The sequence below is a fragment of the Hypomesus nipponensis genome, chromosome 28 (genome assembly GCF_054491055.1).
Source record: "Hypomesus nipponensis isolate SF chromosome 28, ASM5449105v1, whole genome shotgun sequence".
Lineage (NCBI taxonomy): Eukaryota > Metazoa > Chordata > Actinopteri > Osmeriformes > Osmeridae > Hypomesus > Hypomesus nipponensis.
The window spans coordinates 5,980,338-5,996,492 of record NC_140388.1 but is presented as its reverse complement, the minus strand read 5'-3'; the positions used below and the strand labels follow the sequence as shown (position 1 = coordinate 5,996,492).

General features: G+C 47.7%; 1 protein-coding gene across 1 annotated transcript; it reads left to right on the top strand.

Moving 5' to 3' along the window:
* Positions 1 to 7,487: 7,487 nt before the first annotated feature.
* On the top strand, positions 7,488 to 10,492 carry xbp1 (X-box binding protein 1). Its single transcript, XM_084695013.1, is given in 6 exon segments — positions 7,488 to 7,826; positions 8,346 to 8,442; positions 8,527 to 8,643; positions 8,839 to 8,919; positions 8,922 to 9,002; positions 9,223 to 10,492. Coding segments are annotated over 6 exon segments (1,194 nt in total). The 5' UTR covers positions 7,488 to 7,590; the 3' UTR covers positions 9,805 to 10,492.
* Positions 10,493 to 16,155: the final 5,663 nt, after the last annotated feature.

The following is a 16,155-nucleotide window of genomic DNA, read 5'->3' as shown; positions in this document are numbered from 1 at the left end:
GTTGCTGAATGAATCGGTGTAACATAATATAAAGACAAATGCTGAGGACATGAGGAGGGGGAGGTGTTGTATTAGCTCTAAAACGAGATATATTTAACCAGCGCAATCAGAAACGTATTCAGTCAGTGTTTCCACTTGCAACAGAACACCGTGAGGTGATTTAAGACAATGCTGCTTACTTAAAGATACTCCATTGTGTCTGTCTCTCTGTGTGTGTGTGTGTGTTCTTCTTTTGTCTTTGCATAGCAAACATTTTGCCTTATAAGAGGCTGTTGGGGACTAGTTCAACACATGGTTTGTGTCTATCTCACATGTTGTAATTAAACTTTATTTTAATCATTGCGACTCCACTCTCTGGAGAGAATGTGTAGAACGCAGTCGGTCTTCAGATGCCAATGAGGCCGGGCCAAGCGCTGGGAAAAAAAGAACGCAACAGCCGCCAAAAAACAATCCTCTCTTTGTGAAGCTGTCCAGGTCCGTGTCGCTTTTGGTTTGAGTAGGCTACAAACTTTTTCTCGAGGGGGGTTGTTTTCGTTTTTTCGTTTTGTCTTGGCAACAAACTAGACTCATAATCACAGTCTTTTGACTGGTCTCGTGTGTCATAAACGAGACAGGATGTTATTATGTTTGGTCGATGGAGACCGTTTTACACAGTACAATTCTCTCTGATCTGGCTTCATCTGGTGGTGGAACAACCGGACTGCAACATGATCAGTCAACAAAAAAATAGAAAAAAGCTGTTTCGGGTCACAGTGAACTCTGCCACCAGGGGGCAGTCAAAGACCCATGCATTGAGAGGGGACCAAATCGAAAGCCTTGGAAAGGGAAGTTTCTGGGAGTTAACTCTTCATCTTTCCCCCACTCTATCATCATGGTTAGCTTCCAACAGCTGTGTTTACTTTTAAAAATTGAAAATATTTATCCAGACATAAAAAAGCATGAGGTATTTTGTAATTAGGCTATCATGTCTGGATACATCCACCATTTTTGGCCAGGACATCTCTCTTCCTCCTTCAGTGTAGTAACTGTCTGAGTCAGATGTTTCTGTCGAAAGAAATGTTGACTGGTTCTCTGTCGTCATGTCAAAAATCCCCACTTGGAATGTAACAATTCATCAGGATATTGGAAAAAAAACAGGAAAGTTGTAGTTTGACTGCCTTTATCTATAACACACCATTCTGTTTGCGAGCAAACCGAGTCTGGCGGAACAGCAACCCCCCATCCCTGCTCTGGTGGCACAAACACTGTAGCTCTCTATCCCAAGCGTGAAATGTCCATGGCAACTGCATATCATGGGCTGCCTCGTTGGATGTCACCCCGCCGCTGGTGTTTTTAATCGTGGCGGCTGGTTGTTGTTGTTGTTGTTGTTTTTGAGTCAGACAGAGCTAGTCTAAGGGGGGCGTGGGGGGGGGCGTTGAAGGGCCAGTGAGTGGAGAGTCCAGTTTTCTCCCTCCCCCCAACAGAACAAAGCCTGGCTTATCCAGCAAACACAAGCCCTGGCTGGGGCCCTGAGACCAGCACAGGGGAGGGGGGAGGGGGGAGGGGGGGGGGACAACCCACTCCAGGAATCAGGTCAATTTACACAGCAACATGGTTCTGGCTGCACCAAAACGTTTCCCGGCAATTGGCGGCCAATTAGCAACGAGGAGACTTGTGATGTTTGTGGAGCGGGCCGAATGAAGCGGAGGAAGGTGAAGAGGATCGACGCGGGTCTGTTGGATTCCCGCTCTGCTGGATTGGTGCATGTCGAGTCAGAGCTGGGAGAGGGAGACCGTGTGCACTTGATGTACTGTCCGACTGGGGCTGTGTTGTGGAGAGGCTGCCCTGGGGGCTTGTTCGTTACGGCCTACCTCCACATCGTCTCAGTGTGCCAAAGGCCAGATACAGCGGTGGGCCTCTAAGCAGAAGGAGAGAGAGAAACCGATCAAAGAGAAAAGGCAGAAGAAGGGTGACGGGTTGTGGGAAAGTCGCAGCCAGTGCAAACACCATATAGTTGTAGTGTATGTGTGTGTGTATGTGTGTGCATGGATGTGTGTGTGTGATCAGGCGGTGTGTGTGTGTGTGTGTACATGGACGTCTGTGGGAGTGTGTGGGATCAGGGGTGGAGATGTGTGTAAACACGCAGGCCTGAGGCTTCTCACAGCTGGATACCGTCCCTGGGTGTGACCCACTCCACCTTCTATTGTCTCACCCAAACGCCGGCCTTCTAACTGGCGCTACAGCCGGACCTGCCTACTACGCACACACGGGTGTCAGTGTTGACGCACCAACACTGTTGACCCCTACAGCACCCAGGCTCTCCACGGAAACGAGTCTTCTGCAGCCCTCAGCCGCATCCTCTGAGGACCCAACCAGACCATCCGACGTGGTCATACCTCACTGCCGGGAGGTCATTCAAACTCCAGTCTTTCTGAAATGAAATTCCCTCACGAGACAAGATTGGACGACTCTCCATGTTACTGTGAAGATGAATAAAATGCGTGGCTGTCGTCTTTGTACGTTGTTTTTGAACTGAAGAACCGTGTGGTCATCTCACAGCGCGATGATTTAGCTGCCTCTTCGTGGGTCTTTTAGGGTCCTGGAGGCATGTGTTTTCTAGTCCCTGACTGCGGCAGATTTCCATGTCGCCAACAAGCACAGTCATGAATTGAAACAGCGTTATTGCAAAGAGAAAGAGAGAGAGAAGGAGAGGGAGAAAGAGAGAGAGAGAGAGAGAGAGAGAGAGAGAGAGAAAGAGGAAGGAAGGAAGGGTGGAAGGAAGAATGCGCCCCTTTGACACAACCGTCGTCGTACAGCATCATCCCCAACCAACCAGCCTGCCTAAAAGCTCTTCCACACCAGAAACAGAATCTGTTTTTATTGTTCGGTTTTTATTGCCGTGTACGTTGTGTCAAAGACACAACGTTTACTGTGGCAGGAAGGTGCATGCAGTAAACATATATCTATGGATCTTAACTGATCTACACCCCACATACTGAAGTTGCCACATCATCAAGGGTCATTCCCTTCCCCCCCTGTGGCCACCTGGACTCCTGGAGCCCGGGGAAGGACCCAGGAGACAGTGATGAATGTGGACCAGGTCTCCCCGAGTGCTGGTCTGTCATCTTCCTAATCACAGAGTCCAAGGCACAGCCCAAGGGCCGAGGGGGTGGAGCGGGGTGGGGTCCTGCTTGAGCACGTAAGTAGTGGTTAAGCTACCGAGATGAGGGAGGGAGGCAGGGCAGAGGAAGAGGATGGAGGGTGTGTTGGTGGTTAAGCTGGATCTATCTGTGCTGACAGGGCGACTCCCTGCTCGGCGTGGACTCGGCTCCGCCTGGTGCCACCCTCATGGTCCACAAAGGCAAAACGTGGAAAAGCGTTGGGAAAGCGACTCCCTCTGACGGTCTCTCTCCACAGGGCAGTGGAGGCAGGCTGGAGTGCAAAGACGCTACGTGTCTGGATCAAGGGGCCTCTAGGTTTAAACGGGTGTGAGTCAATCGCACTCATAAGCTTCATGCAGACCAAGGCTTCCTTTTAAAAGATCTTTACACAAATCTGCGGGTTTCAGGAATGACAGGGTCACAACTTCATATCATCCAAACGTTTAGAATCAGTCACTGTCTGGGTCTGGGGCCCCACATCTAACATGCTCCTCCCCTGTTCCGGCATCTTCTCTGAGCTCCTCTCGGTATCGCTGACTGTGGCTCTTTCTCACAACTGGGTCTGTCTAATCTCTTCCTCACACGGAAGGCAAGGTCTATGTGTGCCTGTTCCTTTTCAACAATACATACTCGGCCTGTTGTCTCTGCTCTACTGCACACACCCACATAACGATATCATATATGACAATTAATGTAGCTTTTATCCAATGTGACATGCAGTACATTTGAACAGGGATTTGAACTGCGATGTCTTTACCACCAAGCTGTTCCCTCCAAATGTGTATACGACCCATTTTTTTTACCCATACGTGTAACAGTTACTTTAATATATATATTTTTTTATCAATTCAGTACAGGAAAGCATATAGCGTATTTCTTCGAATAGGCCTAAACGCCGCGGCGTAAATAAAGTTAATTTTTGGTGTGGTGTTTATTTGAGGGCGGTGTTTATTCGCGGGCGGCGTTTAATTAGTAAGAGCTTTTGTGAATTGTAGCTGCAGTGCAACCATAGACAACTTTGTTGCTGGCATTATGACAAATGAATCATGCAGCTAAACATCAACAATGAACATCAACAATGATCTCACCTGGTCTGCTCTCACAGACAAGATGGTCAAAGCAGCCCGGAAACGCCTCTTCACCTTTCGGAGACTGAAGAAGTTTGGCATGGACTCAGTCATTTCCACTAACTTTTACAGACGCACTTTAAAGAGCATTCTGACTGGCTGCATCACAGCGTGGTATGTGAGCTGCACAGACAGGGACCACAAGGCCCTACGTAGTGTGGTCCAGTCTGCTAAATTCATCATTGGCAGGAAGCTCCCAGCCCTACAGGACACCTACCACACACGATGCCTCGCGAAAGCAGGCAGAATCCACCCATTCTTCAGTTTCGTTATCCTATTGCCTTCTGGCAGGCGCTACCGTAGCATTCGGTCTCGCACAAGCAGACTGAACAATGGTTTCTATCTAAGGGTCATCAGGCTTCTGAATGGACATTGATACATTTCTCACTGGTCACTTTACATTGTTACATTGATGCATTTCTCTCGAGCCACTTTACACACTGTCACTTTCAGCTCAATATTGCATTATTGCACTAACTGTACCCCACTCGCTTAGTATAGGTATTGTCTTAGGCTACTATAGGTCTTGTTTTAGTTTAGTATAGGTCTATAAGTTGAGTATAGGTCATTATGTGCATTAGCGTATAATGAGTATTATTGTATATTGCATACTTTGTATATTGAGATGTTTATTACTATTATTTCATTTTTATTTCATTCTAGTTTATTTGAGCTAATCATAGACGTAATCTATGTTCTTAGTACTATATGTTATGTTATGCTAGGTTGCTTGCGTTGTCTTGTCCCAAGCATTTCAGTGCCCAGTCTGACCTTGTGTTGTTCTGTGCACCTATAAAATACAACTTGAAACCTTGATGCTGTAACTAGAGACCGTCACTTCAGGATGGTTAAATGTAATGGCAGGCGGGGATCTCCAACAACTCCCCAACAAGTCCAAAATAACCTGACGCCACCCCGACCCTCTGGTACAGACCCACTCCCCACCCCCCCAGCTCTCCTTCATTGGAGGCCTAGATCTGGACTGTTCCACAGCACAGTGACTGAAGAAACATAAAAGGGGATTTTGTATGTAAACAGGCCTTAAAGAAGCTTCTGTCTCTTGTCCCATCGCAAGGGATTACGAGCCAAACTCCATGAGAGGAATTGAGCCGACTTCCCTCCACAGTGAGGGGGTCAGATTCGACAGGTTCTGTCATCCTCCTCCATCTGCTGACTGGACAAGAGAACCTCCTCCCCCTCTCCACTGTCTTCCTGCCCTCCGCCTCCCATCTCCATCCTCTTCTCATCGCCTCTCATGCTCTCCTCCTCTTCCTGCTCTCCTCCTCTTATCTTCTCTCCTCCAGCTCCTCTTCACTTCTTTTCCGCCTCCTCCCTTCCTCCCCCCTCCTTCTCCACCCCTTCCTCTCGTCCTGATGTTGTTTCTGGAGCCGTGCAGCAGTGTAAACAGACATGTAATGGACAGTGTTTGGGCTGGGTGTTGAACCCCCCACTGAGGTGACAGAATGGATGGTAACAACCACCCCTGGTAAACCCCTTCAGCTCCGCATGGTGACAATGCTGATTCTTCACTGTTTACAGATACATTTTCCAGTCCTTTGGGAAATGGATGGCAATATTGCCTGATAGCGACCACGCTGTGGTAATAACACTTGATGAACAGCTGTGAGCAAAATATGTTTGAAAACATGATGTAGCTGTAGGAAATATGTGAACAAACACAGGAACTGAGATAGAATCAATGAAACTCGACAAACACTGAAATAATTCTATGGAACTGTTGTGTTTCAGGGTGATAGATTAACTGTACCACATATCACACAAATTATATAGAATGTATATATATTATAATGTATATAATTCTAGTTCTAGAGTATTTACAGTTTGTAAGCTTTGGATGCAAAAGCATCTACTAAATAAGTTCATATAAAAGGTAAATAAAGTATTAGTTGTAGTCCTTAAGTTGTAGAAATAAATAAAAGAAATATTGTACTTCTGGTTAAAACTAATTGAGTTCTTGTTTACATGAGTTTAGTTCCTTCCTGAGTTCTAGAGTTTTTGCACGTATTGTTCAAGAGTTTTTACAGAGACTACACACCATTAGTTATTGGATTCTTGAGTGATAAACTTTTAGTTCTAGAGTTTATACAAACTGTTCAAACCACCAGGAAAAGGGGGCAGAGTTGAACAACAATTCTGTTTCAACAGAATGATGAAATTCCTACAGAAAATGAGACAGAGATTTCAGAGATAGAGTGACTAAGAGAAAATGAGACAGAGAGAGAAAATGAGAGAGACAGAGAGACAGAGAGAGAGAGAGAGAGAGAGAGAGAGAGAGAGAGAGAGAGAGAGAGAGAGAGAGAGAAGAGAGAGAGAGAGAGAGAGAGAGAGAGAGAGAGAGAGAGAGAGAGAGAGAGAGAAAGAGAAAGAGAGAGAGAAAGAGAGAGCATGGTTGCACAGCATTTCTCAACATGATAGTTCGACTGAATTCCAAAATAACCTGAAACACAGGAAACAGTCTTCAGGAAATACATTTCAAGCTTAAACGAAGTATTTTCAATGCAATCAAATAGGAACCTAGCTTTGCTGGACTGCAACATAAACGGTTTAATTTGGCCAAGATTTAAAAAGCACTAGTACTTTAATCAAAGCCAATTGTGTATCCTAAATTAAGCGTCATGATCTCAGTTATGTCCCTAAAGGACATGTAGTCTCACTGTAAAACGCCTTATACAAACATTTACACATCTTTGTTTTTTTTATGTACAGAAATGCATACATTGATAATACTCTTTAAATTAAGATAATAACATGCCCAAAATGGCTTATTATGTAAAGCTCTGCTGCTCTCTTGTTGGTTTCTGTAATCGTTGATTTGTTTTGAAAAAGTCCCAAATTTTAGAGTTCAGGCTACAGACACCGTTATGTCCAAATCAGACAAAACCGTTTTATTCTTAACAATCATTAGAAGAAAAAATGACACATTATTATATGGAATGCCAAAGATAAACTATTACTGGTCTCATTATTCGTCCGGGAAACTTTTATGATGTTATTGAAGCGTTGGCTGGACGGACATTACCTCGAAACGTAAGAAATAGCGGAGCACTACGTAAACACGGTGAAACTTTGAATGCAAATTACATCAGCTGCGTGGCCAATGAGAGAGCGAGTGGTGATTTCATCACAGACTCTGTAAACCTATCAGATTTCACCACGACAGTAGATATAGATTGCTAGTGCTACACCCATATCACTATTATTAGAGAATTTACAGGGGTGAGAAGATCCGGGAAACCTTACGTTTCTTTGGGCGTTAGTTATAATACCCCTATATTTATAAACTATACAACCCATATCCCAACATGGTGGTGGTCACAGCGGCGTCAGGCGGCACACACAAAGTGCTCCTGATATCTGGGAAACAGAGCGGTTCATCCGTCTCAACACAGGGAGGCTTTAGCCGGTCAATCTCGGTCGTTATGCCGTCGTCTGCTAACCAAGCGTCGTCGGATTCCGACTCCACTTCCTCCACGGGGCCTCCGTTGCGCAAAAGACAGCGACTCACACATTTGAGCCCTGAAGAGAAACAGCTTCGCAGGTCAGTAATTTGAAAATAATATTTGCCGTGCATGTTTGTGACAAAGACTTTGTATTTTTTAATAACAATGGAGGTTTACGCCCTACGATATTGATTTACTGATTGATGGGATAACAATAGGCAAGTCCCGTGATAAGTCTGTGACGCTGGATGCCTTACACACGTTAAATGGAAAGCGGTCGCCTATATTTATAAAATAGGCTACCGGTTCACACCCCGGACTTAGCTAAATTAACCCATTGCTATATGCATCCACATGTATCAAAGTTTAGTACTCGCCCTACAAAGGCTGCCTGTCAACCTTCGCCTTATCACGCCGATTTTGAGTAACAGTTAGCTAGTCCCACCCAGTTCTGCGAATGTGGAGCAGGAGGTGGATATCCTGTTCTGCCTGCGTGGCAGGAATATGGCCGAAGATTACGCAATAGCCCAGCACCACCAACTCAGTCTTGTCATCGGTTTAGTCAGCATCGCGGAAGGAATGTTTCTTAAATTGCGTATCCCCCCCCCTCCTTCCAGGAAACTGAAGAACAGAGTGGCAGCCCAGACCGCCAGAGACAGAAAAAAAGCCAAAATGGGAGAATTGGAACAGCAAGTTCTGGACTTGGAGATAGAAGTAATCCTGTTTCCTCATGAGTGAAACGCTACACTTTTTACTTGCAACGTAAGTGGCAGCTAAAAGTTTTCAACTTCTCTGCAGAATGAGAAGCTTCACATCGAGAACGAGCTGTTACGGGACAAGACGTGCGACCTCATGAGCGAGAATGAGGATCTGAGGCAAAGGCTAGGGCTGGACGCCCTGGAGGTCAGAGACAAGGTAAGAGGATTCCTACTAATTCTAATTATGATGAAGATGAGTGGAGGAGGAGGAGGGGGGGGGGTGTACAACCAGCCACATGGTCGACAGACATCATGGAGCCTATAGACTTCAAGGAGCACTCACCACTCTCTCTCCCTCCCTCTCTACCTGTCTTCTCTATCTCCCCCTTTCTGTCTGTGCGTCCCTCCTCAGCTCCAGGTGCTGGAGTCCAGTGGGATGGATGCAGGTTTGGAGACGGGGTCTTCTGAGTCCGCAGTACTCAGGCTACGTGTGCCTCCGCAGCAGGTGCAGGCCCACCTCTCCTACCTGAAGACGTCCCAATGGATCCAGCTGGTCCTGACGCTGCAGACTCTGAGGTGAGCCCAACTACATTACCCAGTAGCCCTCCCCACGGTGGGGCCAGACCCGACCCCACATCCTCTGGAACAGACCCGGCTCGGCCTGGGATGAAGCACGAGTGCTGTCATCACACTGCCATAAGATGGGTCGTGTGTGTGTGTGTGTTAGAGCCTCCATAGCTGGTTTGTCTGGTTGTAACCCCTGGTTCTTTCTCCACCTTCTCCCTCCCTCCCCCAGTCTGATCTCCTGTTGGGCATTCTGGACATCCTTGACCCAGAATACTTCCTCCAGGGTGGTGGGGAGGAGCTCCAGGAGCAGGCACTGCTGCTGGGAGGAGGGGGGGCTCCAGTACCGGGCCCCGCACTTGCGCCTCTGGGGCCCGCACCAGTTAAGCTGGAGGCCCTTAATGAACTGATCCACTTTGACCACATCTACACCAAGCCCGTGGAGGGCGTGTGCGAGGAGAGCGTCGCCGAGGTCAAGATGGAGGAGGAGGTGCTGGTGGAGGAGGAGGTGGTAGTGGTGGAGGTAGAGGAGGAGGAGGTGGTGGTGGAGGAGGACGACGGTCGGAGCGTCAAGGAGGAGACGGAGGAGGTGGACATCCCCGAGTCTCAGTCTGACGGCAGCGGGCTCTTCTCCGCCTCCCCCGCCCTCTGCGGCGGCTTCGACGAGGCGCCGTGCCTGGCGGATGCCTACAGCGATTCCGGATACGAGCGGTCCCCTTCCCCTTTCAGCGACATGTCCTCCCCCCTCTGCCCCGAGGGGTCATGGGATGACGTGTTTGCCAACGAACTCTTTCCCCAGTTAATCAGTGTGTGATCCCCCCCCCCTGCTGCCCAGTCCATGAATATTGATTCTCCTGCCATTCAGTGTAGTATTAAGTGACTACAGAACATTTGCTTCATATTGATGTATAAGAACCTATTTTACCAGTGAGTTCTCTCTATATATATCTCAAGATTACTTTGTCCCCGGGAACATTTCTCTTGGACAAAAAGGCTTCATAAATACATATAATCATAGTGTAGTAAAGTACAGACTTGAGTGCATTCAAGTAAATGCAACACAGCCCCTATTTCACCCTTCTCATATCCTGAGATTAGGAGATTCACTGAGTGGATGCTCGGGCTAAAGTTAAGAAAGTCATCTCCACTAATACAGCCGGACTGTACCAGGGGGGTCATCCTGCATTGACTTGTGGGAGAAAGTTGTTGACATTGTAAATTTGGCATAACTAATTATTTGTGGGGGGTTTGTAGGATTTCTATTGTTTTGCTAGCAAAGACGAAATGTGGGTGAAAAATCCAGTATTTTGTGTAAATTGTCAATTTTGAAGGGGAATGGGACTGATCGTTGAAAATACAAATTTTATTTATTTGTGTATACCGCTTCGGAGTTCTCTGTATGTAATCCGCCTCAGCATGTAAAATGGCGTTCTCTACCTTTGGCCTTAGTGTCGCTCTCCTTGTAGCCAGTAATCTCTGCATTAAAAAACTTTTGCATCGCATTTTGTCTTTGGATCGTCTCATCTTCACTTCTCTTGAGCTGTAGAAAAGGATCCGTTATACGTGAACCTTTCCGATGGCTTCTGCTGCCTGACCCTCATTACAGTCAGGTTGGGTTTTTAGGGCTGGGTCATGTGGCATACTCGTAAAACAAGGCATCAAAGGCCAGGGTTCGGAAAAGCATGGCTTTCCTTGATACTTTGTTGAGCTTTGGCTGACACAATTTCTTATTGTGTATTTCTGTCCAATTTGTCACCCGTTTCTTAAGTCCGACTTACTATGAAACTCCAGGCAGTGTGCTTGTTCCTGTGCTCTTGACTCTTGATGGTAGTGTGGACGTTTCTTAATCTCTGAAGGGAAGTTGTGAACGTGGCAAGACTCCTGGGACCTGGCCACCTGACGGCACAGTTATCTGCTCTGGATAAGATAGCAGCGATCGCGTTGGAGCTGCGAGGGCAATGATTACCCAGGGTGCACTGGACTGGAGGATTAAAGCCCTTCCCATCAGGTCACTCCAAAGGGTAAAGGTCATCAGCATGAGGTTTACGGGAAGACAGGCAGACAATATTTGCATTTCAATTCGCTCTCAGTTTGTGTCACTTTCTGACAACCACACACTATCTGATAAATGGACCGGGATCTAATGTTGCATAACAGCTAGAGTATCGCAGATTCCTGGAAGTAATGAACACTAGAACCGTCGAAACTCGGGTCTTAAATGGGCCAAAGGTATCGGTGTCTGTCAGATGCGTCTGTGTGAGTGAAAAAGACAGAAGGAGGGGATACCCTTTCTATCCCAGGCATTCTAATCTCATCATCACATTAGGCATTCATGCTTGTGTTGTAGACTGGATCCACCCAATATGCCTTGTCAGCTCCAGGGGGCTGAAGATGGTATGACCCTCAGGATAGTATGGCCCTCCAAGGGGCTGAGAATGGTATGACCCTCCGCTCTCTATTGATAGAGAGCAGCCTTTCTCAACCCTGGTCCTCGAGGTCCCCCTTCCCTGAATGTTCTAGAATGTTTTCCTCTTCCAACACACCGGATTCATACCTGAATGATAATGACCCATGCATTTGAATCAAGTGTGTTGGGAAACATCTAAAACATACAGGCCAGTGGGCCCTGAGGACCAGGGTTGAGAATGGCTCATCTAGACTGAGGCCCTGTCACCACAAGCTGAATGAATCAACACCTACTGCTGTGATGTCATTGACCTTATCTCCTTGTAATTGGTCTGTAATCCATTGTCTTCTTTGCAGGCAAGCTAATAATCGAGAGTCGATAATGCTAGCAACTTTCAGTGCATCTGACAGATATCGGTGAAGTGGTGTTCGTGGAGGTGATGTTTGGGACTGATTGGATTACAAACACAATAACAACGTTGGTTTTAGGCTGAGGTGGAACTGCGTTTATTTCTGTGTTTTGCACTGAACCTTCGGTGTGATGAATCTTCGGTGTGACGCATTCCCAACGCAAACTTCTCTAGAAGAGTACAGTGAGCAGCATCCTGTCTCCTACCCACTAACCACACCAGAAGTTGAAACCAGATCACAGCTGCTCAGATGAAAGTGAGAAAGCCCTGAGTCCTCTCAACAGGGCTCAGATCTCTGCCATGCCGGAATCGACACCAAACCCAGAGATCCTTCAGGATTCGTCAGCATGTGAACGTGACCAATCAGCTCTCAGTCTGCAGACTGCTATCACTCTCAGACTGGGTTTGCAGTGCTGTGTCATGTGGTCTACCTGTGAAAACTTCAAAAGCTTCAGTTTTTTCCTGAACAGCACGGCTTTCATGGATATGATAACATCTTTGAGCTTTGGCAGAGCTGAGACAAAACTGCACTCCGTAAGCAAATAGCAGTGGTGAGGAACATACAAGTCTGGGCGTCGCTAATTCATGTTTTCGTCGAGCGTTGTGAGGCAGAACATCGAGTCCTGTCCTCCCCAACCCTGTCGAACATGAGGTCGGACAGCGTTAGGTGTCAAAGTTCAACCCTTAAATTAGCGTCCCACCGGTCCAGCTAATATCACGCTGTCATCGCTTGTGGCTTGAATTGGTTAATCCCATGGACGGTCTCATGTTGCCGTGCTCTGCAGTCCTCTTAAGGGGCTGGGGAGTTTGGAAGGGTCTATGGGTGTCTGGTGGGGGCCTAAGGGCCAGCTGGCTCTCCAGGAGAAGGCTGACCACCTCTCGGGAGAGTCTGCCCAGACGTCCAACCCTGCGACGGCCATGGTCCACCAGGGCGTTTCCGGGGCGCTGTGAGAGCCGAGCTGAGGGGGGTGAGGGACACACAGCTGCAGGCTTACTCTGGGGAACACCGCTCTGATGCTCTCTCTCTCGCTCTCTCTCTCGGTTTCACTGGCTCCGAGTCTAAAAAAGGCAGAGCAAGAGACGAGCTGGCAGATCTGACTGGAAACCGAGGCATGATTCAGAATGAATGGGGAACCATAAAGTGCAGGCGGTCGACAATCACATGCCCCCCCCCCCCCCCCCCAAATCCTCGAGGGAAGCTTGGGGTTGAAGTAGCGGTAGCAGAAGGGGGTGGGGTATGCTTCAGCATCAATGCTTCTTAGTGACCTAAAAGAGACAGAATTCCCTATGGTTGTTAGTTAGGACCCTTATTAGTCCTAACTGGTGTTCAAGTTTGGGGTAGTCCTAGTCCAAGAGACTGGTATTCAGGTATGGGTTAGTCTTTGTCCCAGAAACTCGAGTTCTGGTTTGGGTTAGTCCTAGTCCTGGATAATGGTCTTCAGCAGGGTTAGGTTCAGTCTTAGTTCCAGAGACGGTGTCATTGGATGAATAATTCACTGTGGAAAAACACATTCTCAGCAGGCCAGCATCTGTTGCTGCTCTTGTCAACTTCCTGTTTTGGCCATGGAAAACCCATCACCTGGATCACATTCAATCATTAATGGGCAATGCAAGCTCGCAAAGACTTGTTTAATGGAGTGACTAATGGAAAGAGTCGTTTAGCCTTTTAACTGTGTGAAGGCACAACTTCTCAATGATCGCCCCACCCCTTGCCAATGTTAAACCTACTCAATGGTTTAAGCTGTCATCCCTTACAATTGCAACAAGGAGCAACACTTCTGCGAGAGTAAAACATGTCGTCTTTCCGGAAGACAGTAATTGTTATGCGTCAGCAAGGCATTAGTGTGCGTGTGCTTGTTTGCGCAAGAGAGAGAGAGAGAGAGAAAGAAAGAGAGTAATCGGCGGACGTGTGTGTGAGAGAGAAAGTGTCAGCAGACAAACATGGAGTGTACGTGTGGAGACCAGGACCCCTGGAGGCAGGTTGGTTTCTCAAGACTGGGTCACAGAGCCCTCGACAAGCACAGACGCCCCCCTCCCCCACGTCCACGCTGGCTAACCATCTCACCCCCTCAGCTAAAACAAACAGCAGAGCACAAGAAGTCCTTCTCCACAGTCACCCCTGGCAACAGAGATTCCTCACATTCTGGGAACCGTGTCTGTCCTGTGGTGTGAAGCCCAGTCTAAGGAGCATTGTCCTTAAAGGGGGGGACTGGGGTCTGGTGGTGGGAATTCAAGTGTTGGCATCACGTACAAGCAGGATATTTGTGCACCAGGGTCACACGTATGCACATCTGTGGAAGGGTTACAACGGTTCAGGTGAGGAAATTGGATACTACTAACAAGGAAAGAGTAAGTAACTTACATTTTCCTTGTTAATATCCACTTACACTTTCCTTGTTAGTATCCACTTTCCTCACCGTAGAGTGTAACGATCTGGCAGTTAAAGGTATGTCAGTGAAAAGGAAGAGGAAGTGACCAGTAAAACAAGCTGCTTTCTCGTTTGTTCTGGTTAAACCTGAAATGGCACCACAACACAATTCCTGTTCAGAGGAAGGAGAGCTGCCTTCTTTGTCATGGAACTTGACAGTTGAACGACCTCATTCGACTACAGTTTGGATGTGGGTGGGTGTGTGGTCAATGACAGCGCTGATACATGAGGTATAAAGACTTCTTGGAGTGCTTGTCACGCAGCATGGCGATTGACGCAGGCAGCGTTGCCTCGGTCACCACCTGAGGATGACAACATTCCTCCGCAGACAGAAAAGCAGGAAGGTCCTGATAGAGAGAAACTGTCCAGTCGATGACAGGAAGATGAGTCTCCTGGGGGGGGGGGGGGGGGGGGGCTCTGTTGAGGTTCTATCTGCTATTATCCCAGAATTAGAGGCTGAAATAGAGGCAGCATTAGAGGCTGCATTAGGGGCAGCAAAAGAAGCAAGATTAGAGGCAGCAATAGTCAGCATTAGAAGATGCAATAGAGACAGCATTAGAAGCAACATTAGAGGCAGCAATATAGTCAGCATTAGAAGCAACATTAGAGGCAGCAATAGAGGCAGCAATATATATATATATAGCAATAGAAGCAACATTAGAGGCAGCAATATAGTCAGCATTAGAAGCAGCATTAAAAACAGCCCTGAGGAGAAAGTCACCGGATCTGGAGAGAGCTGGGAACTCGCGTCATGGCTTACATAGTCCCACATCACCATGGTTTCACTTCCTGTACATGTGGCAGATGAGGTAGCATCAGTCCTGAGTGGTGGAAATATACCAGAGCCCCCCCTCCCCTCTCCCCCTGTCCTCCCTCGTCAAAATACATGAAATCTACAGGCGCGCACACACACGCGCGCGCACCAGAGGAACATAAACAGCTTAAAAGGAATGTCCATAAATCAAGCATGTTTTCATATAAACAGGCCGTAGCTTGAGCACTGACACCAGCACGGGTACAACAGATGGCAGTTTGAATTCTCTCTCCCATCTCCTCCCCATACAACACTGCTATCTGTAGGATTCAGACGTGGTCCAGAGCAGGATTCGGGTCTGTACGCAGTGTTTCTTTCAGTGTGGTTGAAGACTATCTTTCCTCCAGGCTACCAAGCCCTGCGTAGGGGTCAGGGTCAGAGGGAGTGGCGGTGGTGGTGGTGGGGGGTGGTGTTGCTCTTTCCCTGTCTGTTTCCAATCCGCCCCCCCCCCCCCCATCCCCCGGGGACTTAGGCTCACAGTCAGGAGTTTGTAGGGATTAGCACAATCAGGTGGTTGTTGCAACTCTAAAGAGGCGTTTAGCATACTGAGACAGACTGAAAGGCAGAGAAACAGACCGCCAGACAGACAGGAAGATGGAGAGACAGGCTGACAGGAAGCAGAGAGACAGGCTGCATGGGAGGAAAAAGAGAGACATGCAGACAGACAGCAAGGTAGAGAGACAGGCATTTAGAGAGGCAGGCAGCAGGATGCAGCCAATTCAGCCCAGCTAGGCTCTCGAAAAATAGACTACAACTCCTAAACAATCTTGTCAATATGGAAGTGTGCTATTCTTGGAACCCACAACAAAATCGAGAGAGCTCAGAACTCAATGCCCATGTGAGTGTGGTGAATCAGTAGGTGTGTGTTGTGACTCCAGGCCTAGATAAGGCCCGTGACTGCGTTCACCAAAGTATCAAACATCAGAAGGCTAAACCAGCCTGTGAACTTCATGTCATGTTTCTTTGTTTTCCTATCTGGGGGAAAGATAGCCTGTGGGTCATGGTCAGATGTCTGGAAAGGGCAGGTCACAGCCAACTTGAAGCTAGAGTTGGCACTGCCCGCGAGGTTGACCTCACCTAACTACCATCAACTTGACTCCTGCCTTT